This window comes from Lagenorhynchus albirostris, chromosome 11, assembly GCF_949774975.1.
Source record: "Lagenorhynchus albirostris chromosome 11, mLagAlb1.1, whole genome shotgun sequence".
NCBI classification, from domain to species: Eukaryota; Metazoa; Chordata; class Mammalia; order Artiodactyla; family Delphinidae; genus Lagenorhynchus; species Lagenorhynchus albirostris.
The window spans coordinates 95191737-95218505 of NC_083105.1; the positions used below are offsets into that span (position 1 = coordinate 95191737).

The window sequence follows — 26769 nt, forward strand, 5'->3', positions numbered from 1 at the left end:
CAAGAGAAGTGAGTCAAAAAGCAGATACGGGGCTTCCCTGGTGGCACAGTGGTTGAGAGTCCACCTGCCGATGCAGGGGACACGGGTTCGTGCCCCGGTCTGGGAGGATCCCACATGCCTCGGAGCAGCTGGGCCCGTGAGCCATGGCCACTGAGCCTGCGCGTCCGGAGCCTGTGCTCCGCCACGGGAGAGGCCGCAACAGTGAGAGGCCCGCGTACCGCAAAAAAAAAAAAAAAAAAAAAAAAAAAAAAAAAGCAGATACGGCAGTCTCTCCCCAGGCTACAGCAGTAAACTCAGGAGTCTCTGAGCTCTGTCTACCAACACGAACAGCCACATGGGCCTAAAGGTAGGCTTGAAACAATGTCATTATCAGGCCATCTCAAGTGAAGTTTGAAAAATAAATAGTACTGGAAACCAAAGAGTAAGCAAATGCACCGTTTATCATTTCACCTTCATGAGGTCAACAAACATGTGTCACACACTTTCACTAAAGTGGCCGGCAGAGGCAGGGTGATGGCTTCTGTTCTAAGCATTTGAATGGAAAATCACCACTTGTCTTTCAAGACTTCCTTACACGCTCAATGGAGACCTGAAAACATGGATGCCGAGGGCCATGCTACTAGATTCTATGAGCCGGAGATCTCAAGGCCTCTCCTGATGCCTCTTGATTTGCAGGAATAATGGTTTTGCAGATTTTGATGGTCCATCTGCCTTGTCCATTTTTGTTTTCTCCCATAGTCTGCTAAGACGGATGTACACAAGACCAGAGTTGGACCATGAGTATTCCAGATTACAAATCCTCTGATGTTTCAGTCTACTTCTTCATGTGATATCCCAAGTACTTTTTCCTAGAGGGGGGGAAAAAGAGAAATAGATTCTTAAAATTCCAAGTTTGATTCACTGTTGAAGTGAAAACATATGCTTTCTTATCCCAGGCATGACCCAAGGCTTGGAGACCATGTTAAGGTTGGGGGGAGGGTTTGGAAAGGTGACTGGCATCCTTGGTATGCCTGAAAGGAAAACTTTATCAGCTAAGGACTTATGTGACACACCCAGGGCTAACTGGCTAGATGGGAAAAGTCTTTGATTGTATGGTTAAATTCGAAAGAGTAGATACTGAAAGGTTGATGACTATGGAGGTGGCAAACCTCTTCTTTCAAAGTGCTGTAGAAGGGGTGAGGTTGCCAGGACCACAGGGTAACGATGTGAATGGTGCTTCAAGTGAAGCAAAAAGGCCAAGGAATAAATTAAAACCAAATGGTGGCTTGTTTGGCATGCTTTGTGGATAGAGTCGCTATTCATTCATTTGATCGACTCATTATTCTACAAGTATTGGCTGAACATCTATGACTTATGTAAAAGTAATGGAAACTATGAGAGAGAAAAAGGGGCATGAAATACATAATTCTGCCCTCACAGATTTGCAGTTCCGTTGGGAAGATAAGATGCACTTCTATGAAATTTGGATGACTAAGATAATTAGGAACCCTGAGCTCCTGGAAAACGTGTGCCTAGGAATAGTTTTTCTCCTTCTGCACCACACTACAAGGACACTCCAGAGAGCCACTAACATCCCTGGGGCAATGGAAGGCTTGCCACCCAGATTCATCTCTTTCCTGTTCAGGGAGACTGAGCCACCCGCCTCCACACTTTCATAGTTCGTATCAACTCGTAAATATTCTTTCAGCAGCATCCTTTATTTTTTGCAACTCTGTCTCTGCAACTTTGGAAAAAATTAGTCCTTTCCCTCTTATTCTTTTTCTTCCCTCTCCTAATTTCTAGCTACGTGCTCCAAATTAAACCTAACTGTGGCCAAGACTTAAGATTAAGATTTATGATGACCTGGAAAAGTAAACTAATACATTTTGAATTGAAAATACAAGTGCTAAAGAACTAGTGCCACAAAATTCTAAAGCCTTTGAAAATTCCCTTTATTATTTCTACCCCCTAAAAATCATCTGTTTTCTCTGATTGGAACTGTTTTTCTCTCTGGCACTAGCAACCAAATTAAGAACTAATAAAACTTTTTATATTCTTTTTTCTTTCCTCTTTTTATTTGCTTACTAGAATTAGAACCATTGTTTTGTTTTGTATTTTGCGGTACGCGGGCCTCTCACTGTTGTGGCCTCTCCCGCTGCGGAGCGCACGCTCCGGACGCGCAGGCTCAGTGGCCATGGCTCACAGGCCCAGCCGCTTCGCGGCATGTGGGATCCTCCCGGACCGGGGCACGAACTGCGTCCCCTGCATCGGCAGGCGGACTCTCAACCACTGCGCCACCAGGGAAGCCCAGAACCACTGTTTTTCATAACAGATTTTTTTGAACATACCTAAAACTCACCTCTTAAAGTATATAATTCAGTGGCTTTTAGTATGTTCACGAAGTTGTGCAGCCATCACTTCTATCTGATTTTAGAACATTTTCATCACCACAAAAAGAACCTCTGTGTCCGTCAGCAGTCACACCCCATTCTCTTTCCCCAAAGCCCTAGGAAACCACTGTCTATGAATTTGTCTATTCTGGACATTTCATATAAATGGAATCATACAATATATGGCCCTTCTGTCTGACTTCTTTCACTGTGCATGATGTTTTCAAGGTTCATCCACCTTTCCATACTTCATTCCTTTTTATGGCTAAATATTATTCTACTGTATGGATATTCCATATTTGGTTTTTCCATTCATTATTCATCATGGATAAACTTCTTCGTTGTTTCCAGTTTTGGGCCATTATGACTAATGATGCTGCTATGAACATTCATGTACAAGTTTTTATGTGAACACTTGTTTTCAGTTTTCTTGGGTATAGACCTTTTGGGGAATTGCCAAGTTGTTTTCCAAAGGGGCTTGACCATTTTAGAGTGCAACTAGCAATGTATAAGGATTCAGATTTCTCCACATCCTCACTGACACTTGTCTTTTTTATTTTAGCCATGCTAGTGGGTATCTCATTGTGGTTTTGATTTGCGTTTCCCTAATGTAGAAATGAAGATGGCAAGCAAGGATCTTTTCATGTGCTCATTGGCCATTTGTATATCTTCTTTGAAGAAATGTCTATTCAAATCGATTTTGCCCATTTAAAAAAATTGCGGGGTTTTTTGTCTTTTATTGTTGAGTTGTAAGAATTTATTACATATTCTGAATACAAGTCCCTTATCAGATATATAATTTGCAAATATTTTTTCCCATTCTCTGGGTTTTCTCTTTACCTTCTTGATGGTATCCTTTGAAGCAGAAATATTTTTAATTTTAATGTAGTCCAATTTATTTTTTCTTTTGTCGCTTCTGCTTTTGGTGTAGAAACGCCGTTTTTCATAGAACACTTTTGGCGTTTCAGCTACATTAATTAACTAAATAGACTTTTGAGAATGGGCCTGTAAGCCCAATTGATACTTATAACCTCGCTGGAAAAATATATTAACTAGACCAACAATGATGGTAATTTCCTGTATATAATCATAATGCAAACGTGAAGTGTTGTAAAAGGTCAGAGGCTGGTAAGAGTCTTGAGCCGGAGTAGTCCGGAAGGGCTCTGGGGCAGAAGAGGGACTTGAGGGGGTCCTGGAAGGAAGGGCAGTTAAAGCTGAAGCGATGTTGAGGATTCTGTCCTCTTCTTAGCGTGAGTTAAGGCAGCTTGAATTTAGAATACCTAAGAGCCTTGTTCAGATTAGCCACTTAAGGGCTATCATATCTGGTGCAAAAGTGGAAAATAGGAAAGAACAGAAGTCTGGGTTGCTTAATGGGTAGCCACTGGAGACCATGGCGGACACTTCAGCCCCTTAGGCATGATCAGCTGTACTTTCCGTCTGGCAGCCAAGACACTAAGCCTGTTTGGAGGCCCCAGGGCCATGTCCAGAGCAGACTCAAGCCTCCTGGCCCCTGGGCCACTCTCGTGGAAAGAGGACTAATGATAATGTATGTCCTCCTAAGAAGGGCTTGAACAGACAAAAATGCCCTAGGCCTACAGTAAGTCCCCTACACACGAACCTTCAAGTTGCGAACTTTCAAAGATGCAAACGGGCATCTGGTTCCAGCAAGGAACCAGAACCTGTGCCGTCAATGTTGGGCATGAGTGAAAGTGCAGCTGCCCTCCGTCTCCTATCGCTGAGGATCCTTCAGCTCCACCTCCTCTCCCTCCTCCAGTCAGTAACTCTTCTTGCCTGTTCACTGGACGCCAGCCCTGTATGCCAGCTGTTATACTGTGTTACTGTACTTTTCAAGGTACTGTACTGTAAGATTCAAAATGCTTTCTTGATTTCTTGTGTCATGTATTATTTGTGTGAAAAGTATTATAAACCTATTACAGTACAGTACTATATAGCCGATTGTGTTAGCTGGGTACCTAGGCTAACTTTGTTGGACTTACGAACACACTCTCAGAGCAGAACTCGTCCGTACGTAGGGCACTTAACTGTATTGAGATTTAGAGCTCTGGATGGGGTAAAGCATTTTGAAAAGGTTACTGTTACGAGGCCATTTGAACGTGGCAGTTTTAAGGAAATCTCAAGGGAAAAGGATGGGAGAGGGGTTGAGGTGAGGAATCAGGGTAGAGAGGTCTGTTTTGCCTGATAGCAGGTAATTAAAAATAGACGAAAATTTAACTGCTTCAGTTATCAAAATGTCCCTGTCAAAATGGCTGGGTCCAAGCAACAATGGCAAAATGTCATAAGTCCTGAACCTCTGCGTGAGAATTACACCCACACCCCATCAGCATCTGAGAGAATAAGGAACTATGTGCCTGTCCTTTTCTCACTGCTAGACTTCCGCTGCCTGCAAAATTTGTGAAAACAGAAATTATGTCTATCTAAACATTTTATATCAACATCTCTTCATTTCCTGTTATGTCCGACCAGTCCCTCTCCCCCCACACACATACCCCACATACCCTTTGGGAGCTCAGTAAATATTTATTGATAAGATAATCACTAAAAAATATGTTCCCATCAATGGAATAAATCTCTTGCCACTCAAGTGTCCAAAACCCATGAGAACCACTTCAAAGATGTGTTCCCTTCACTTAAAAAAAACAAACCCAAAAAACCCCTTTCCATCCCATCTCCTCTGAGTTCTGGGAAGATTTATTTTTAAATAGGATGCACTTACCCAGCCACCGTGCTGCTGGGCCCAGGGCGAGAAGTTCTCCTTCAGGTACTTGGTTCCAAAGCCCAGCACCCTGTTCATGGGATGGCTGTCGATGCTTGTGAGCTTGGCCATGACGTCTATTGCAAGAGCAGCCTTAAAGCCCTGAGCTTTGACCTCTGATTCTCCCCTGGTGTCCACACCCCTTAGGAACTGGTCTGTGATGGTCTTGAAAACAGAGTAGGACAGCCCGCCCTGGAAGCTGTTCATCAAAGCCTTGTCTCTCTTCAACTGTGTGCAAGAGGAGAAGCAGTCAGTACAGCAGCCTGGCCTGGGCAGGCAAACTCTCCCACTCGACACTGGGCAACTGAAACACCCAATGGAAAACCCTCAATTCTGGTCTCAGTCGTGGTGCCATGTCCTGCAGGACCGGATTGGGCATGGACCTTCTCTGTGAATTTCTTTCATGGGGACAAATACAAACTGAACAGCCCATTCATTCGACATTCAGCAGATGTTTCCTGAGTGCTGAGTACCCAGCAGGTGGTACTGTGGACCATTAAGACTCAGCCCCTCACTCAAAGGGCTCACAGTCTACTGACGGTTGTGACCCAGTGCAAAGTGCTCTGTTAGAGGTTGTGTAATGGGCAGAACCTGAAGCCTGGAAATCACTGTCTTCGGGCTCAACCCCTCCTGCTACACCTCTTACTAGCTGTGCAATCTTGGAGAACTTAACCTCTCGGTTTCAGTTTTGTCATCTCTATACTGGGATGACAGTACCTGTACTACAGGGTAATTGAGTAAAACATGTTGTGCTCAACATGGCGGAAAGTGCTCTCAGTGTTAGCATTTGTCCAGGATGCTTCAAGATGCGAGATGCTTTTCTTTGGCTGTGCCGCAAGGCATGCAGGATCTTGGTTCCCCGACCAGGGATCGAACCCGTGCCCCCTGCAGTGGAAATGTAGAGTCCTAACCACTGGACCACCAGGGAAGTCCCTGCCTCTGCTTGTGAAAAATCAGGGCTTGTGTCATCAAGCATACATCATCCTCATCTAAGGCCTTCCTTGCAATGTCTGTAAAGTGATGGTTGTCATGTGAAAACAAATTTCTCAGTGATCAGGGACTATATGTTTATTTGAAAATCAACTAGTTCTGTCCTTGAGGAATGATAAGCTGAGCAGGTTTTCAACCGAGATGGTTTCTAAAAGGGGTATTCTGGGGATGAGTCAGATGCGACATAAAGATTTTTAGTGGAGCCGTGCCCTTTATCTGAGCCCAGCCCACCTCCTCCCAACTTCCAGGAGACACAGGGGCTTATTTGAATTATAAATCTGAAGCAGGAACATCCTCGACACCAAGAATGGACTCCTCTTAGTCATGACCCAGTGGAAGAAGGTAGACTCGAAACCTCCAGCGGGCGGCTGGAATCCAGGACCATGCCAACACAGTAAAAGAATGAAACGCCAGTAAGAAACCCCTTCCACAGGTACCCACTCTGCCCCCCTGCCCCTTGGGGTTGCACCTGGCTTTCTGGCATCTCAGGGAGGTGTGGGAGGAGCCCACAAGTGCCCTCGGGGATGAGTGGCTTTGCAGACACTCTGCAGACATGGCAGGTCCCCTCCTCCTTGTCACTGTCCCATTCTGTGGGGAACTTAACACCCACAGAGCACGAGTAGAGCTTCTGTGTGTTCCCACCAGAGTCCTCTACTGGGGAACCACATAAAGAGAACCACCACCATGTTTTCTACATAAATAATGTAAATGATTGCCCCCAAATCATCAAGAGAGTGCATCAGGCAAAGTGAGGTTTTTAAAGTGGTAATTTGTGGGGTGAAAAGGAAAGCATCTCTCTTCATAACCAGAAGGGTCAACCTTCATACCACGCCCCCGTCCCTGGCCTCCCAGACCTACTGCCAAGTCCCTGCCCCGGGGGGAGGCCGGGAAGGAGACGGCCGTGAGAGCCACAGCAACTTTGAGCTGTAAGGAATCCTTGAGCACACCTGTCAGATCCTTCCTAGTTCAAGTACTGAACTGTGGGCTGGTTAGTGGCATCCACTTGGAATTCTTCTAGAGACAGGAAGATCATTTCTTCACAAGGCAGCCCTTGGCTTCGATGGACAGCACTGAGTGCTAGAAAGTTCATTCTTAAAGTGGGGAGAAATCAATTGCCCGTAACTCCTATCAGTGTTAGTTCTGGAGAAACACAGGGGTGTCCTTAAAACCATGTGCCCTCTTCTGTTTTCTGCTTCCTCTGCACCCCTGTCCACCCCGTACTGTGGCCCTGAAACTCCCAGACCCCCTTCTCTTTTCTTTGGTCCTCAGTGTTTCCTCAGTGTTTCTCATTCTGCACCACCTCACCTGCCCTTCCCAGTCCTGGTCACCATCCTCTGGGCACACCTGTGACAAAGGCGTCGAGGAGCCACAGAGCATGCTGAGACTGGGCTGGCTGGCCAGCCAGTGAGTGCTGTTTCCCCCTCCTGCAGAGTCCCCACAGACCTGACTCCTCCCCATGGATCCTGGCCAAACGAAGGGATGGGTCCACAGGCCAGCCCCTGATGCACAGATGCTGGCGACCATGCAGCCGTCAGTGGGCGGCAGACACGGACAAGATCCCTTGAGAAGCCCTGACTACAGGGGGGCCTGCTCACTACCTCTTTACCTGAAGGTAACTCCTACACGTTCCTGATGGGAAGAACTGGTCTCAACTTCCGAATGGCAGGAAACTCCAAGTTCTCCGAGTTAACGCTAACCTGCCCCCTGGCCGAATTGCTGAGAGAGAACAGTCCGGCCTTTCTAGGGGGAGATTTCAGACAAGACTCCAGACTTGGAGCAGCTGTGGGACACAGATATCCAGGCTGCAGGGCAAATGCAAGAGTCTAAACTTCCCTGAGGATCAGTTACATGGGGAACTAGATTCATAATTCTATTCAGCAAATTTTAATTTATTGGTGTCTTTTTCCTGCAAAAACAAAGTTACTTTTTTCATTCCCAAAAATTCCAAGGAGGCTCCAGAAGGTTTACTTATGTTTTCCAAAGTGATTCATGTTTGAGACGCTGCCAGCGCGGAGAGCTTTGAGTCCAAGGGAAATAAAATTCAGGGCTAAGTGGAAACCAGAACTTTGCAAAGGAGCACAAGCAGCAGTACAGTTCCATTCTTGGGTACCAGCGCGCGGACGCAGAAAGAAAACTCGTTAGTTCGAGAAGCTCCCTACCTCTCTTTCCAACTGATCCCCCGAATATTTCAGCAGCTCAACGATTCTGGCTATTACCTGGTCTTTTCCGTCTGCCAGGGGAAAATTCCAGTTATTTCTTTTAAGAGAAAACAATCTTAAATGTTTCCAGGGACAATGCTTGTAGCCTGGTTAGGGATTGAGGAAGACATGCCCTTCATAATTCTCAGCAAAGTAAATCTTACCTTGCCTCTTCTGATCAGGCCCAAACCATTCCAGACACCCTTTCCCACAGTCCCCTCCTTTCCTCTCTCTCTTCCCCCAGGACTCCCACAGTTCTCACAGTGAAACTCATCACTTTATTTACTGTAAAAATGTTGTTGAAGATACATGAGCTTATCTCTAAAGATATTTAGGAGCAGTTTCTCTCGGTCTTTGGGTTTGTCCTGAGCATATGGTGCTTGTTCCATATAGACACCATAAACCCCTACTGGATCATCTCACCCCTTTGTGTTAGCTGCTAGGAACTGTAGAGCCGAACTGTGGCCTCCTAAGGGGGGGGGGGGGTATAGTCTCCCTGCATTTGGGGAATTAAACTCATTCCTAAACCCACCTATTTTCCTACTGTTTTCTTTTTACAGTATCTTTCAAATTTGATTTATCTTACTAAAATGTGTACTTTGTGTGCTGTGTCTTTACAACAAGGTGGAGTATAAGTAAACAAAATGAATAAGGTCTCCCACCCCAAAGGCTAACATGGCAGACAGAGAGAGAGGTGGCCCCAGTTGGTGTGTGTGTTGGAACAGGGAAGGTGGAGTCTGATTTTTCTTGTCTCAAGATGTGCTAACGTGCAACATTAGGAAAACGGTCGTTGCTATAGAGCGGAGTCCAAACAGAGACGGCCCTTTTTCCTTATGGCGCAGTCTCTGATGTCATGGAGTCCTCGTGTTTGTCCCAGAGGGAGAGGGGAGGAGAGGCCAGGAAATACATCCCACAGGGTCGAGTGAAGGGCAAGGTGGTAGGAAGTCTGAGACCCAAGTCACCTGGGAAAAGAAGGACTGCATGCTTCCACCGCCCACGTGTAGTTTTTAATCTGACGCTGCCGCCTCTCTCCAGGGAAGTTGCTAGAACAGCAGCCTGAATGTCTCATGCACGCAAAGGATGAGAGCCTGAGCTTTTGCTTGGTTTAGGGGTATTGCTTTACGAGGCCCAGGCACACATGAGATGGCAATAAAGGTGGAACACTGTTTTTTGCTGTCAGAAGGGTCCTCCTTTCCCAGCGCCTCACTCTCTAAGCCCCTTTGGTAGTTTGTGGTCCCAACAGCACAGCACAGGGTGGACAGACTCAGCACTTTGCTTCTGAGCTTGGGAGACACCACCACCTTTGCAGATCAATCTTTTGCCTTCTGTTTTGGCGTACTGCAAACTCAGGGGCCAGCTAGGACCCTCATTATCACTGGAGTTTGGGAACGAGAACCACGGGCAGGATAGTCATTAATGAGGGAATGGCCAGACTGACCACCTCTTCCTGTGGCCCTTGGTCCTGCTTCCCTCAACTCTAGAATTCCTGCAAGTCGGATGCGATCCACAGTCCTACCTATTGGTATAGTTTGGTGACAACTGACCCAGTCTGATCACTACTTCTCAGTTCTGCTTCACGTTTTGCCCCAGACCTGGTACCTGACAACCCCCTGCTTTTTCACAGGAGCCCAAGGCAATATCACAAATCCCCGGGCGATGCTCCAACTATACCCTGTGCACTTGCTCGAGTACACGGGTCCTTGGCCATGGCTAACGTGATGAAATCTAACTTGCATTTCCCCCTGTGGACAAGGTTGAGTGCAGGCTTCCTCCTGCCCCTCAGTAGGAGACTTTCCTTTGGACTTAGCGGTGAGTTTGGCCTGTTGCTTCCAGCTGCTGGCATACTCGCCTTGGCTTGGGCTGGTCTCTCAAGCTAAAGAAGGTCAGTACCTCCAGCGTGTTGCTGTCGTGCCCTGAGGCCAGCTTAGCAGAGATCCCTCAGTTGCAGAGCCCTGAGCTGTGTAAGTACATAAATGCTGTAGACCTCTGCATGGCAGACAGGCAGCCCACCGCACACACTCTTCCCACCTGCAGCTGTAGGCTGGAAGCCCTGGTGCTGGAGACCCTGGTGTGTCACAATCGTTCTGGACTTGAAGCTTCCTCCCTGGCTGTGGAGCGCTTCTGGCGGCGGCCAGGAATAAACGATTTCAGCGACTCGGTTGGCAATGGAAACAACTTTGGGGTCCACGGCTGAAACAAGACAAAATGGTGCTGACAGGCCCTTCCCAGAACTTCGTCTAGCTGATTGGTATGCGCAGTTGCCCGAAATGAAAACACCAGCCTGGAGCGAAAGGAAGCGGCCGGGAGTGTGCGTGGAGGGGAGTCCATTCTTCAGAAATCACTGGCAGTTGCCTGGCAGAGGCTGGGACGGAGGAGGAGTTCACAGAGGAGTGATTGCCACCTCGAAACAATTGCCCCTCTGCACCCTCTTTCTGAAGCCTTGCAAAATTAGGGTCCCCTTGCCCCTTTGCAAGGGAGGAAACACAAAAGGGAGTGCTTAGTTCTTTGCTTGAGGGAATGCTCATTATGCTTTTATTTTTATTCTTTTTTTTTTGGACATCCTTTATATCTTGGAGAGCTGGCCCCTATGCACATAGGAGGGCATTCAGCAGTGTGACAAGCCTTTGGGGGTTGTCACGGAGGAAAGAGAAATATCCCTGCTCTCAGGCCATATTCATGACTCATTATCAAGTGAACACTGAACTGCCCTTGCTTGCACGGTCACTTGTCTTCTCTCTCCTCCACGTCTAGTGGGAAACATGCGAAAAGTGCTGATAGGGAAACAAGGATGCATCAAGTCTAAGCCACGACCTTCAAGAGTTTGTAATCCAGGAAAAGCCTTATGCCATGAATTTGCACACGCAACTGGAGGGTAAAGCATTTGGGGACATGAAGGTTTAAATGGCACTGGCCCCCTGAATGTCATAGCCTGTGAAGGACAAGTCGACTTTGCCCCTGGTAGGGGATGGGGTCGGATTGGGAGGGCAGGCGGTACTGCTGAGTTATTCGGGAGTAAAATTGACCTTGTTAACCCATCACTAAGTTCTTAACTTTCAGAAGCTCGTACGCGTTCTGCCTTTGATACGGAGCGGTCGCATCATGCAATGTTTAAGAACAACAGTATTTAATTCATAAGACTTGACGAAAGTAACAGAGTGGGGTTTGGGCCAGAAGGTTGGTGTGCCCAGGGGAGCACCCGGACCTTGTCAATCAGGATAGATAAGAGAGGCAAGGCCTGGGTCCGGGGAGGGATTGTGTCACATGCAAGGCAGGGTTTGACCTCCTACAGAGCTGCCAAGGTGGTTCCTGAACCTCTCTCCCTGGACTCGCCCGTCACATGGCGCCCTGGTGCTTTCCCTTCACCCCCCAGGGCATTCACTGAAAGGCCATGGCAACTGACACTTTGTCCACAATGCCTTCCTTTAAAAAAAGGCATAATGGCTTCCTTAGAAAGCCACATTTTTCATGATGCTCCATCCGTAGGGTTCAGAAACAGATGAGGAGTGGGTGAGAGAGAGAAAAATTGGAGAGGTCAAGGAGAAGGATCAACGCTTTTCCTTCCCATTTTAATAACTCAACTACAAGTACTTTCCACTTTTAAATCACCTTACTGCAGTCCAACCGGCTTGCTCGTGAATGCTGGCCACCCACGGAAGGAGGTGGCAAGAGGCTGGATCCCAAAACCGGTGAGAGCCTTCCCTTGTGTCCGCAGGAGACGGGAGAGGAAAGCTTCCACGTGCTTTCCTCTCTGCAACCTTGTGCGGCCTGCAGGGTGATTAACACGCTCTCTTCCACGGAAGTCACACTGCGCCCACCTTGCCCTCAAAGGAGGCAGGTGAGGGCCCCCAAGGTTGTCGCTCCCCAGCCCCCAGCCCCCGCCACGTGGCAGGGCAATCACAAGGCCCCCAGCAGACGTGGAGGTACCCAAGCTGACTAACCTGTGTATGTGTATCTGTCTCTGCGGACTGGAGGGATGCAGGTGAAATACGTGCAGGAAAAACTATAAGCAACCTCATTTTGACTCAGATGAATTAGCTCTAGTTAAGATTCCCATTCTAATACCTTAATTTAAAAAACTGGAAAAAAAAATTCCCTTCTCATCAGAGTTGGTCCCATCTGATAGGCAAGGGAACATTGGATGGGTGTGGAGAGAGAACAGAAAGGCTGCCCATCCTTTTGAGTTTATTCTGAGGGCTCATTGTGGGATTAAGGAGAGCTGGAGAGCGGGATGGGGAAGGCATTTGGCTTGAGGCATTTGTTTTAGAAGAGGCAGGGCGTTTGTGAGAGAATTCCTTATGGTCAGAGACTGCTATTTCCTACCCAGTATCCACTTTCTTTTTTTTCCTTAGTAACAGATCCCTGAGATGCCAGGGGAAGCTGACAGCACGACATTTCCCAGCCTCGTCTGCAGTAAGGAGTAGCCACTGAGATGTAAGAAGCTGGGTACAGTTTTAAGAAAGCTCTCTGAAAGGGAGCTGAATTATCTAGGAAGAAGATACCCTTTTGTCCTTCCCTTGCTTCCTCTTTCTTCCTGCTTGGAATGTAGACATGATGGCTGGAATCCCAACAGCCACCTTGGGTTTTAAGGTGACTTTGAGGTTGGAAGCAACTAGCTGAGGGATGGCAGAATAGGAATCCTTAAAGATTGTGGAACTGGTAGATCAAGCCTGGGCTGCCAAACTGTGGTTTTCTTCTATGGGAGAGAAAAATAATCTCTGTGTTATTGAAGTTGTAGCGAGTCATAGCTGTGGAGAAAAAAAGATTCACACAAAAACCCGGGTTGGTGTTAACTAAAATTGGTATTGACATTCATTTTTCTACATTCCAAGGTCTCTTACTATGAGACTTTGGTCTTGGGACATAACCTCATCGTTCTCACTCCAACCTGGTGTCTGAGTCCTGGAAATGGCAGCACAGGCTAAATTGCGACCTTCAGTTAAAAGAAGCCGGGGGGGGGGGGGGAAGGGTGAGCTGTGACAGGGTGAGAGAGAGTCATGGACATATACACACTAACAAACGTAGTAAGGTAGATAGCTAGTGGGAAGCAGCCGCATGGCACAGGGATATTGGCTCAGTGCTTTGTGACAGCCTGGAGGGGTGGGATAGGGAGGGTGGGAGGGAGGGAGACGCAAGAGGGAAGACATATGGGAACATATGTATATGTATAACTGATTCACTTTGTTATAAAGCAGAAACTAACACACCATTGTAAAGCAATTATACCCCAATAAAGATGTTAAAAAAAACCAAAAACCCAGGGGACGCCAACTGCTGAGCTCTGATTTACATGTGGCAGAATAGAAATAGAACGTGAGTCCCTCTGGGGTCACACCCAACATAAAACCAACTACCCACATAATTAACTAAACAAGAAAGCAAGGAGAGAGGAAGGTGAGAAGGGAGGAACAACTGTGCTCAAATCCTTAAAGCTAAGCCTCTTTAGGAGGTAACCTTTCTACTTTTGTAGGGATATCTATATATCTATCTACACAGAGATATGGAAATTTTAGAAAATAAAAAAGGTGAAATGACACTTCAGTAACATTGAAATACAGAACGTCATTTTTCTCAGGAAAGCCAGAAGGTTAAAGTCTGTAAAATCTTCCGTTTCCCGGCAAACTCCAAAGAACAGGACAAGCAGAAAAGCCTATTGAGGTCCCTCCAAACTGTTGTGTTTGCTCCAGAGCTCAGATACCACCCGCAGTAAAAGAAGCCTGCTGTACCCCTGGGGGAAGGAGGAGTTCCCCCAGGTAATCGCGACCCTAACTTCCCCTCTCCTAAGATTCTATAAGTCTGATAGGAAATGGAAGTTTCCTTGATCACAGTGAATGATCTAAAGCTGTCATTGTGCGGGGTGATTCTCCAAGTAAGCCAGCCATCACAATGTTTAAAAATTGAGACATTACTGCCACCTGTTGACTAATTATTGACAAGTTACACGGGCCAATCAGCCCAGCAGGAGGGGGGTTTCTTTTAAAATCTGGGCATTGGGCACAAGGTATTGTTGGAGGGGAAGAAGATGGTTATGCCAGGGTTTGTGGATGAAGGGCGATTCTGATAAAGCCTTTCATGAAAATGTTTTGTTCGATACAACGTGTTTTGTACCACTGAAGGAAGATTTTGTCAAAATTCTTCTTGGTGGTTTTTTGAGTGGCTTGTACTTTGAAAAGTATTTTTGTGTACAGCTATCTGATCTTTCCATCCACCTTCAGGGGCCATTGTACAGATGGAAACACAGAGGCCCAGAGACGGGAGTTGACTTCCCTCAGGAGGAAGAGCAGCCTGAGCCCGGCTGGGGCTATTTCTCTTATATGGGTCTCTGGCACTGAGGATTAGGGATTTGGGCAGCAAGTTTATAGACGGCGGAGCCAGAAAACCAGTCCCGTCACCCTTCACGGCTATCCTCTTCCTTTCTTTTCAGTCTTGAGAAAAGCAGGGAAATTAGAATTGAGTATTAATAGGTTGGGAAGCTGAGGTTCAAAGAGTGCCTTGCCTAAGGCCCCATTACCAGCTGGGAGGAGGTGAACCCCCAGGCGCACAAAGAAGGGAAACACATGGCTGCGGGAGAGAAAGAATCCCCGAAAGCCTACCTTCACGCTCTAAGCGCTGTTCCACATTGGAGAGGGACCTCGGCCACTGCCGACCATGAGGACCACTCTGAGGTCCCACCGGACTTTGCAGCTCAAAACGGATATCCAGAGGTGAGCTCCGAGAGTCCTCCTCCTTCTCTGCTACTCCAAAGAGTGTTCTCCAAGACGACTTTTTCTTGGCAACGTTTATGGCCTTCTCCGTGGATTGGGAATTTCTGCAAGTCCACGGTCCCTGTGTCCATGCTTTCTTTGCCGGCCAACTCTCTGGTCCTCTCTGGGACAAACTTCTTGTTCTCGGGAGCTTTTGTGAGAAGACAGTAGAGGTGTTCTTGAAGACATGGTGTTTGACGTAGAACTCCAGGATTTTGAATTCCATGCTGTCTGGGTCATCATCATCCAGGGGGATCTCCTCCAGGTCGCAGGCACTACTGGTGCACATGGCAGGGCTGCAACGACAAAGTCCACACGCGTCCATCTACCTGGGAGCCACCTACTCTTTGTAGGTCGGGAGAGATGGGGTGAAACTCAGTAAGCAGTTATTCAGTACCTATTCTCTTTGCGCTGGGGGGCAGGGGGTCATCAGGGTTGGAAAAGCCAAGGTTTGTTCTGAAAGTTCAGTCTTACAGAGATGAGACTTGTACATAGATAACTCCAGACAAAGAGGGCGAGCTAGGAGCTCGAACAGAGATGCAGGAGCCAGCGCGGGAGGTGGGGAGGAAAGACAGCTGTGAACGGGGGGCGAGTGCAGGCTCCTTGAAGGAAAGAAAGTGTTTGGATGGGTGGCTGGCTACTGGGCCTTAGAACAGACTGGGCAGAGGGCAGGCTCTGGGTGAATTTAGGATGTGTTTGAAGAGTGGAAAGAGATTTGGTGGCGCATAAGCCTGTGCTTTGTGGAGAGCTGGGGCTATAGGGATGTGGAAGGACCACGGGGAAGTGGCAGTCAGGGCCAGGCGATCAGGGCCTTGGAAGGTCAGGCTGAAAGCTTTGCATTTTCTCATGTCGGTAGATCAGTACATTTCAGAAGGGGCCCTAGACTGTGGAGGGCAGTTAAAAGTCTTCTTGGGGGGTTCCCTGGTGGCGCAGTGGTTGAGAGACCGCCTGCCGACGCAGGGGACACGGGTACGTGCCCCGGTCCGGGAAGATCCCACATGCCGCGGAGCGGCTGGGCCCGTGAGCCATGGCCGCTAAGCCTGCGCGTCCGGAGCCTGTGCTCCGCAACGGAAGAGGCCACAACAGTGAGAGGCCCGCGTACCGCAAAAAAAAAAAAAAAAAAAAAGTCTTCTTGGGAGAGGGTAGCTGGGCAAGGGGAGAGGCCAGCTCAGGGGAGGGAGCTGTCTGGGGTCCCTGGCCCTCCCCGGCCTCTCTCCATTCTTCCTTTACTCGCTGATTTAGCTTGGAAAGGTTTGCTTCTATTCCTTGCCGTATTTAGCATTCTATGTAAGATTTTATCTGAAGAAAAAAATCCTGCTTTTTTTTTTTTTTTTTTTACAAGTTTGAAGCACACTGATGGAAGCAATGGAGAGCTTTTCAAAGTCTGGAGCGGGAGAGTGATGCGACCACAGACATGTTTTAGAAAGATCAATACAAGCACTAAAATGACGGGGATGGAAGTTTCATCTTTATTTCCATATGAATAACCAGATAGATGTAATTAACTGATTGTGTTCAATTTAAGCTCTCATGAAATAATTCCTTAAATGGTTGTCTGCTAGGAAATCATTTCTTTCTGATCTACTTTGCTTTCTTTGGTTGTATCTTAAGGACTATGATTTCCTTTTTGTCCCAGATGCCAGAGAGCCCAGATCTACCAACCGTCATTGGATTAAAATTTCACAGACAGTGCGTGTGCTGGAAACCAGCTTGGGCTTCTCAGTCTAACAGTTTTGAGTTCAAATTCTGGCCGTACCACCGACTAGCTGTGTGACCTGGGGCAAGTTACTTCACCTCTCTGAACCTGAGCTTCCTTCAGGTAAATTGAAAATAATAATAGTCATCTTGCAGGGGTATTGTGAGGGTACAATGTAATGCATGAGAAACCCCAACACAGAACCTGGCTCAAAAACGGTAGCTTTTTTTTTTTTTTTAGTACAACTGTCATCCCAGGCCCTCTGACTCTGTCCTTGATGTGGCTCTTAATCATGGACCCTTCCCTTAATGGTCCAACTTTCAGAGTGTTTTTTGGCATGTGAGCTGGTGTGATAATAAATAGCTGTAGTGATATTAATGGGATCGGCTGGCATGTCTCTCCTTTTCTTTCCACTGTCCCCTCTCACACCATGACCAACTGATGAAGAATTGGGGGCTTCCCTGGTGGCGCAGTGGTTGAGAATCTGCCTGCCAATGCAGGGGACACGGGTTAGAGCCCTGGTCTGGGAAGATCCCACGGTGCCACGGAGCAACTAGGCCCGTGAGCCACAATTACTGAGCCTGTGTGTCTGGAGCCTGTGCTCCGCAACAAGAGAGGCCGCGATAGTGAGAGGCCCGCGCACCGCGATGAGGAGTGGCCCCCGCTCGCCACACTAGAGAAAGCCCACGTACAGAAACGAAGACCCAGCACAGCCAAAAATAAATAAATAAATAAATAAAAGGCAAAATTCAAAAAAAAATAAAAGAATTGGGACAGTGACCGCAGATGGGGTTTGAGGCATTGTGACGTGGTTCAGATCAATTTGACTGTGTGCCTGGAGGCCGATGGTCCAGGGTTGGCTCAGTTTATAACTTGCAAAGTGCTTGGGCAAGTCTCTCAATTCTTTTGGTCCTCTGATTTCACAGCAAATGTTCTCTAACTTTCCCCTCTGATTCTATTGCTATTTGAAGGAGGTGTGAGGGCTGAGACGTCTCCCCTGCAGGCCTGCCGATGATGCTTCCTGTTTCTATCGTTGTTTCCTATCTTTTTTTGGAAGAGCCTCACACTGGATGATAGGAAGCTGCTCATCCAGGAAGCGCTCTGTGGCCAAGCCTCGAGCAAGCATTTCTGATGGAAGTGATGCCAGGCGGGAGATGCGGGGGCTGTGCCAGACGTCGGGTACAGACGGAGGGGGCAGCAGTGACCTGCCAGGTGGCCAAGGGCAGGGCCGCAAAGCTGAGACACCTACTGCACACACAGACATATCTGCACGACTCCAAAGCCCCCCGGGCCTGCCTCGGGCAACTAAGCCTGAGCAGTGCTTGAGGGGCGCCACCGCCACTGGGTCCTCCTCCCTCCCTTTCGTCACATGCCTGTCCTATGCTGGGGCTTGGACTATCTTCCTTCCCTCACCTACTCCCGATTTCACGCACCCATTGTGCACTGCAGGGAACTTTCTGCTGTCTGAATCACTTCAGCATCTCCGCCCTCACCTCGCTCTGCCTGCGCCCCCCTCCTCGCCCCATTCTCACAGGTCAACCATTCTTCCCCTCTTGGTGCCCAGTTTCAGTCACACCCGTGAGGATCCTTCCCAGGTCTTCCAATTTATCTAGACTTCATTGTCTTTTCCACAATGGAATGTAAGTGCCGGGAGGACTGGCATGTTGATGTGCTATTTTTTCTCTGCTGGGTGCCCAGCTCCTACAGTAATGCCTGGGGCAGAAAGGCACTTGGCAATGAACTGTGGACTTTTTCCTATTCTGAGACAGACTGTCTGGGTTCCAATCCTGGCTCTGCCGTTAGCAGTTATGTGACATACTCTCCAGGCTTCAGTTTCCTCATGTTTAAAATGGGGACGAAGGGACTTTCCTGGCAGTCCAGTGGTTAAGATTTCGCCTTCCAATGTAGGGGGTACAGGTTTGATCCCTGGTCAGGGAGCTAAGATCCCACATGCCTCGTGGCCAAAAAAACCAAAACATAGAAACAACAGAAGCAATATTGTAGCAAATTCAATAAAGACTTTGAAAATGGTCTACATAAAAAAAAAATCTTTAAAAAATAAATAATAAAATGGGGATGAGAATAGTACGTTTCCTTCTGTTACAAAGATTAAATGAGTTAATATTTGTAAATCATTTAGAATAGCATTTAAGTGTTTGAACAAGTATTTGATTTAAAAAAATATTTATGAAACCCACTTACGGCCGGCCACGCTGTTCTAGAGAAGTTGCAAGGGGTTTTCGGGTGGTGTAACGGGGAGAGTGTAGCACGTGGGGTGAAAAGGCGGTTGAAGAGCTGCTTTTCGTACTTATTGGCAAGGGGGCTGAGGCAAGTCATGTAGCCTCCAACGAGGTGTAGTTTTTCCATTTACAAGATGCGATTCATATTGTCTAACTTGAGACGTATAACCTGGTTCAAATCCTGGGTCATCGGCTTACTAGCTGTGTGACAGGCTACATACCTTCATTTATTTCTGCCTTCATTTTTTTCATCTGTAAAATGGGGTAAAACAAAACAAAACAGAACAACAACCCTGGCAGGAGATCAGCCAAGATGAACCTACCAGGAAAGATCTTCAACAACTAAAGACAGAAAGAAGGAACCGCAGCAAAACGAGGAAGGAACCGCAGCAAAACGAGCCGGAGGGGCAAAGTTGCGAGAGTCAAGTGCCGTAGCCCTGGGTGGGTGGCCCACAGATGGGAGAATAATTACAGCTGCAGAGGCTCTCCAAAGGAGTGAGAGGTCTGGGGCCTTCCCGCCTGGGGGCGCTGTGCTGAGAAGATGAGTCCCCAGAGCGTTTGGCTTTGAAGGCCAGAGGGGCTTACTTTCCGGAGAGCCAGAGAGCCAGACGGCTGGGGCAAACAGAGACTTTGCTCTTAAAGGGCACGCACAAAACCTCACACGCTCTGGGACCCAGAGCAGAAGCTGTCATTGGAAAGGAGCCTGGGTCAGACGTACCTACTGACTTTGGAGAGTCTCCTGGAGAGGCAGGAGGCGTCTGCCGCTCACCCTGGGGACATGGACACTGGTGGCAGCCGTTCTTAGAGTTCCTTCTACCATCTGGATGTTGGTGCTGGCCCGCCCCATTCTGGAATCCTCCCTCTAGCTTATTAGCCTTGGGGATTAGCCTCGCAGCGGCCCAGCACCCTGTAGGTGCCAGGGCTGGGACACCTCAGGCAGAGCAACTAAGTGGGCATACACACAGTGCCATCCATCGGCAGACAGGCTGCCTTAAGACCCCCTGAGTCCACAGCTGCCCCTGGACACAGCCCTGCCCACCAGAGGGCCCAGGACCCCGCCCCATACACCAGTGCGCAGGCACTAGACCCAGGACCCCCAGGGCTCTCCAGCCAGAGACCCCACAACCCCCTGGGCCCTGACCCTATCCTCCAGCGAGCCTGCTCTAACCTCAGGACCAGCCTCACCCGCCAGTGGGCAGACACCAGCCACAACACAACCACAGCCTTGCAACCTGTGGACACAGCCCACCCACTAGCAGGCCAGCACCAGCCCTGGAACTAGCAGGGCCCTGGCCCTACCCACTAACAGGCCAATGCAAGCTTTGGGACACCCCGGACCCTGCAGCCAACTGTGTCAGGAACTGGGCCCATCCACCAGGTCTAGGACCCCTGGGCCCTACAACCAGACCCCAGGACTTGACTCTGCCTACCAGTAGGCCGGCACTAGCCCCAGGACATTGTTTCACCCACCAATGGGAAGGCAATAGCCCCAGGGTCTCCTGGACCCTGACTCCATCCTCCAGTAATTCAGCCTTAGCCCTGCCCCCTCCCCACCCTGGGGTTCTGCAGTCAGCCACCTTGTGACCTGGCCCCGCCAACCAGCAGCTGGCAGCCTCCACACAAGGTAGGGCCTGGCATCCAACTGGACCAGGGGCCAACCAAGCCTACAAGACCACCCACAGTAGTCATCCCACACAACAGAAGGGCCCATGCAACCCACACAGGGGGCACCCCTGGAGCATATAGCTCTAGTAATGAAAAGGGAGTGCACTGATGGGATGTGGAGGACGTCTCCTTCACAAGGCCACTTCTCCAAGACCAGGAAATGTAACCAACCTACCAGATACAGAGAAATAAAAACAGCAAGTTAGGCAAACTGAGGCAACAGAGGAACATTTTCCAAACAAAGGAATGATAAGGTCCCAGAAGAACCAAGTGACGTGGAGACAGGCAATCTACCCAAGAAAGAGTTCAGGGTAGTGATCATAAAGATGATTAAAGAACTTGGGAGAAGAATGAATGGAGAGTGAAAAGTTAGAAGTTTTTAACAAAGAGAAAATATAAAGACCCAAACAGAGATGAAGAAGACAATAATTGAAATGAAAAATACACTAGAAGGACCCAACAGTAGACTAGATGATACAGAGGAATGGATCAGCGAGCTGGAAGACAGAGTAGTGGAAATCACTGATGCTGAACAAAAGAAAAGAAAAAAGAATGAAAAGAAATGAGGACCGTTCAGGAGACCTCTGGGATAGCATCAAGCACACAAGTATTTTCATTATAGGGGTCCCAGATGGAGAAGAGAGAGAGAAAGGGGCTGAGAAAGTATTTGAAGGTATAATAGCTGAAAACTTCCCTACTCTGGGAAAGGAAACAGACATCCTAGTCCAGGAAGTGCAGAGAGTCCCATACAGAATTAACAGCTCATTTCAACTCAATATCAAAAAAACAAACAACCCAATTAAAAAGTGGACAGAAGACCTGAATAGACATTTTTCCAAAGAAGAAATACAGATGGCCAACGGGCACAGGAAAATATGCTCAACATCGTTATCATCAGAGAAATGCAAATCAAAACCACAATGAGATATGACCTCTTACCTGTCAGAGTGGCTATCTTCAAAAAGTCTACAAATAACATAAGTTGGTGAGAAAAGAAAAGGGAACTCTCATACACTGTTGGTGTGAATGTAAATTGGTGCAGCCACTGTGGAAAACAGTATGGAGGTTTCTCAAAAAACTGAAAATAGATCTACCATATGACCCAGCAATTGCCTTGCTGGGTATATATCTGAAAAAACCGAAAACACTAATTCAAAAAGATACATGCACCACAATGTTCACAGCAGCATTATTTACAATTGCCAAGATATGGAAGCAAACTAAGTGTCCATCAACAGATGAATGGATAAATGTATGTGTACTACGTAAATGTATGTGTACTACACATACCACACACACACACACACACACACACTCTGGAATACTACTCAGTCATAAAAAGGATGAAATTTGGCCATTTGCAACAGCATGGAGGATATTATACTAAGTGAAATAAGTCAGACAGAGAAAGACAAATAGTGTATGATACCACTTATATGTGGAATCTTAAAAATGCAACAAACTAATGAATATAACAAAAAAGGAACAGACTCACAAATATAGAGAAGAAACTAGTGGCTACCAGTGGGGAGGGGAAAAGGGGAAGGGGCAAGATTGGGGTAGGGGATTAAGAGGTGCAAACTATTAGGTATAAAATAAGCTACAAGGATATATTGTACAGCACAAGGAATATAGCCAGTATTTTATAATAACTATAACTGGAGTATAACCTTTAAAAATTGTGAATAACTATGTTATACATCTGAAGCTTATGTAATATTATACATCAACTATACCTCAATAAAAATTTTTTTAAAAACCCATAAAACAACCCCTACCCCATCACATAGGTATGTGGGCAAAAAAAAATTAGCACGTGTAAATCACTTAAAGTAGTGCATGGTAGATGTTAAATGCTCAGTAAATATTAGCGTCTTTATTCATTAAAATAGGGGACTTCTGGGCTTCCCTGGTGGCGCAGTGGTTGAGAGTCCGCCTGCCGATGCAGGGGACAGGGGTTAGTGCCCTGGTCCGGGAGGATCCCACATGCCGCGGAGCGGCTGGTCCTGTGAGCCATGGCCACTGGGCCTGCGCGTCCGGAGCCTGTGCTCCGCAACGGGAGAGGCCACAACAGTGAGAGGCCCGCGTACTGCAAAAAAAAAAAAAAAAAAATGGGGGACTTAATCTGGTATTCCAGTGGTACTGCGCGCCTCCACTGCAGGGGGCGCGGGTTGATCCCTGGTTGGGGAACTAAGATCCCGCATGCCATCCTGCAGCACAGCCCAAAAAAAACACAACTATCTTAATAGGTTGCCTTTCTTGTAAGGTTTAATATGTTTATAAAAGAAAATTCATCAAAAGCAGCAATTAAGAAAACTAATGACATGCAAATATTTGGTTTAGCACAACATTCACACTTGATATATATATATAGAGAGAGAGAGAGAGAGAGAGAGAGAGAGAGAGAGAGAGAGAGAGAGGTGAGAGAGAGAGAGAGTATGTGTGTATGGGTGTGTGTGCATAAAGTATACATACTTGTAAGATATGAAGCCTGGGACTTGGCTGGCTTTCCCAGCACCTCATATAATGCCTGACACCTGATAAGCTCTCGGGAAATATTTGATGAATGAAAGAAACATGATATAGAGCTGCCAGATGAAATATGGGAGAGCTAGTCAATTTGAATGTCAGGTAAATAACAAATAATTTTTTAGTGTGAGTGTGTCCCAAGTATTGTATGGGACATGCTTACACTAAAACACAGTATCTGTTGTTTATCTGAAATTCATACCGAACAGGGCCAGGGCCTCTTGTATTTTTATGCAAACCTGGCAACTCGGTGAATAAAAGGTGCTGCTTAGAAAAACTGAGACCTCAGGTTCTTGGAAGCGAGGAAAGTGGACCGAGGGTGGAGCCTGAGCGACCTAAGTCACGCGAGAGAAAGAGCGGGACACGCGGTCGGGACTCGGGCGCCGCCGAGGCGGCGCGGAAGTGGCTGAACCTAGTCCGAGAGCAGCGCCGGGAGGGCGTTTAAGGTGGGTTTTAATTCTGAGCATCCTTTTGAGTTGGGCAGCTCAGGGCGCCCCGTAGGCAGGAGGTACCCGCGGGTCCTCGAGGAGCCGTTGCATTGGTAGCGGGGGAGCCCTCTCCCAGCCATAGGACTACGCTCCGAAGAAACCGTGTCAGTTTAAGGCAACCCAACCAACCAAACCTTTCTAATGCAGTGTGAAGACTTTAAAATTGTGGGGGGGGGGGGCGGGGGCGCTGCTCTTGGAGAGGGAGGAAGGGTCCGACTTCTTTAAGAAACGAGTTTGCTGTACTTCCTTGGTGGCGCAGTGGTTGAGAGTCCGCCTGCCGATGCGGGGGACGCGGGTTCGTGCCCCGGTCCGGGAAGATCCCACATGCCGCGGAGCGGCTAGGCCCGTGGGCCATGGCCGCTGAGCCTGCGCGTCCGGAGCCTGTGCTCCGCGCCGGGAGAGGCCGCAACAGTGAAAGGCCCGCTTACAGCAAAAAAACAGAGAAAAAAGAAACGAGTTTGCTAATTGCTGATTCAGGAGCAACATCCGAAAAGGGAGGAAAGCAGAGGTCAAGATGGAGCACACAGCGCTTCCACTTCGTGAAAGAAGAGATTTTTGCCGTCTCCCAGGCTAGAAAGGAGCTGAGGGCCCAACCAGGAGGCAAGGCCAAGGGCGAGAGAGAAGCAGAGGGCAGGTCAGTGCTCAGGCATTCCCCGGGACCAAGGGGACCTTGACCAGCCCCGGCGAGCGCTTGCAGCTGCGTCAAAGGATGAGTTCAGACACTTTCAAGGCACTTGACAAGCGTAGGGTGTTTTTCCTACTCATCCTCACTGGGAATGACGGGAGAGCTGTTACATTGATAATGAAGTCTTATTTTGAAGCAGCAGTGAGTTACTTTATTACCACTGCAGCCCTTCTGCTCTCAGCTGTTCGGGTTCAAAGTAGAAGCAGCCCAGCTTCTGGGTTAATGGAAACGTACAGGTAAGTTTTATGCTTATGTTGATGGAAATGAAGCCCTGGGTGAGGCCCCAGAATGTAGGTTCAGAGCCTGGAGTGGAAAATTAGCCCCGGAATAAGCCCTGTGAGGCTCATTGTAATTCAGTGACTCTGCACACAGCCCTGCCCTTTGGATCCAGTGTTTACATACCCTCTAGCGTATCTACAGCAAACTCTCACAGACCTACTGCCGGAAAGCAAGGTTTCACAGTGTCTTTTGTTGGCCTCTCGTCCCTCTCGAAGGGTGTCTTCCCCCCAGCCCCCTAAATGGCCAAAGTCCTCGGAGTCCCTGGTGGCTAGTCTCCTGGGAGCACCGCAGAGCAGCACTGCTTGGCCTGCAGAGCAGCATCTGACCTCCAAGATCACAGGACACACTTTAGGGATTTTTCTAGTTCTGGGTTCATTGGTCGAGGTTAGATTTTCCTTCCCTTCCTGTGGCAGGTCACGGAGCAAACAGCCCTCATGCATGCACAGAGGCTGTGGCCACCAGGGCCCCAGGAAGCTGGACGGAAGTCTGCCCTGGACGGAACTCTGCTCCGGCCTGTCCCGGGGGGGGAGGGGCGTGGAGGACCCCTTAGCAACAGGCTCTGCCAGAGAGCTGACTTCCATCACTCTGGACACACAGACAAGGCCCGAGTGTAAGACATGGGTGAGGACGCTCATCCCAGAGGGATGTTCCCAGGCCAGATTTTGAGCTGAGTTTTGTCCGGTTGCCTTGGGCCTCTCCTTCTGCACCCTCTGCCCCCTTACGCCCTTCAGAGGCGGTCCACCCTTCCCCTTCCTTCCCTGAACTTCACCTTATGGTGTCTTCATCCCTCCTCCCCTGTGGTTTTTAATCCTAAGGGTGAAAATGAGGAATGAGGTAAAACGTGTTAAATTCCTACAATAGAAGCTAAACAGAGAGCGCCTCAGGTCTTATTAATGAAACACAAAGACTCAGGCTCTGGTGATTATAGAACAGAGCAGGCAGGGAACTCAGGAGGGAGCCTCCTGGGGGGGGGGTATTCTCCATTTCACCTGCGTCCTGTACTCAAGGAAGTCTCTAGGGGGTCTGCCGGGACTAGATCTCGTGCCCAAGTGCCCACAGGTACTCAGGGCTCAAAGCCAGGGACTCTTGTCCTCAGCCCATTTCTGCTCTGGGGGAGGTAGCTGGCATTTCAATGGGCTTCTGTCACACTATCACATACCTTGCTACATACTCAATGAGACAGACCTGCATAATGTTAACAATGATTCGGCCAGTTATGTATTCTTAACCCTCCCAAACCTTCTGGAGCAAAGGAGAAATGAAAGGGAAACCTAAATACTTCTCCCTTTTCTGGAAACCCCTAATAAAGTAGATGTTAGCTTTCAGTTTTAGATTCTTAGTTTTGCTTCCTGAGACTTACATGATCAGAACGTTTAAATAAATGCTGTAAACGTTAGGTTTACTAACCCCCCGTTAGATTGCCTCATTAGCAAAACCAGGACTGAAGTCCCCTGTGTCCTGCTGGGAAGGCTGAACGTGAAGACTGGTGTCTCCTAGTATTACCTGGTCTCCAAGCTGTCAGCAGTTTCTCCTGTTTCGGGTCAGGCGGCAGGAAAGATATTTCTATACCTGAGTCTCTCTCCACGAAACTTAAGAGGAAACTTTGGCCAAGTCTTCTTGGCTTCTCATTTTGGAAGGCTCTTGTGATGTAAGACTCCACCCGGGTGTAGCCTCTTCAGGTTGGGACTAAGGCTGGAAGGAGGCTTAGGGAAGGGAGTCACTTCCTTGTTAAGCCCTGCCCCCAGCTTTTCAACTGAAGGAGGGGCTGACCTTTGCCCGAGTAATTTGACTCTAAAAGGAGTTGTGCATCCTTGACCGAGGACTCTCACTGCCCTTTGGGACAGACACAATTATGAGGGTGTTTTCCTGATAGTACTTTACTTTCTTTCCCTTTCATCGGTTTAGCGAATGTTTACTGATCACCTCTGTGGCAGGCGTGGCACACATGTTTAATCTTCACATCAAGGGGCAGGTGTTATGATTCCCATTTTCCATACAAGGAAACTGAGGCTCAGAGAGGTAAGGTATTGGTGCGGAAGTGGTCCCCCCATCAGTTGAGCTGAGATCCAAATCTTCGTCTTTCTGGCTTCACACTGTATCAGTGTTACCTCTTCCAT

The 26769-nt window shown here is 48.1% G+C and overlaps 1 protein-coding gene across 3 annotated transcripts; it reads right to left on the reverse strand.

Annotated features, from left to right (window-relative positions):
- Positions 1-253: 253 nt before the first annotated feature.
- Positions 254-26339, reverse strand: BCL2L14 (BCL2 like 14). 3 transcript variants are annotated; one of them, XM_060165450.1, is made up of 7 exons: positions 26156-26339; positions 14921-15415; positions 10346-10520; positions 9602-9705; positions 8292-8362; positions 5104-5370; positions 254-848 (listed from the first exon to the last, which is right to left on the reverse strand). In XM_060165450.1, exons 2-7 carry the CDS (start codon positions 15393-15395, stop codon positions 810-812), a joined length of 1131 nt encoding a protein of 376 aa, XP_060021433.1. In that variant the 5' UTR covers positions 15396-15415; positions 26156-26339; the 3' UTR covers positions 254-809. The 3 variants fall into 3 exon arrangements, with proteins under 3 accessions (XP_060021433.1, XP_060021432.1, XP_060021431.1); XM_060165449.1 differs by lacking the exon at positions 9602-9705 and having other exon boundaries at positions 10359-10520; positions 14921-15366; XM_060165448.1 differs by lacking the exon at positions 9602-9705 and having other exon boundaries at positions 10359-10520.
- Positions 26340-26769: the final 430 nt, after the last annotated feature.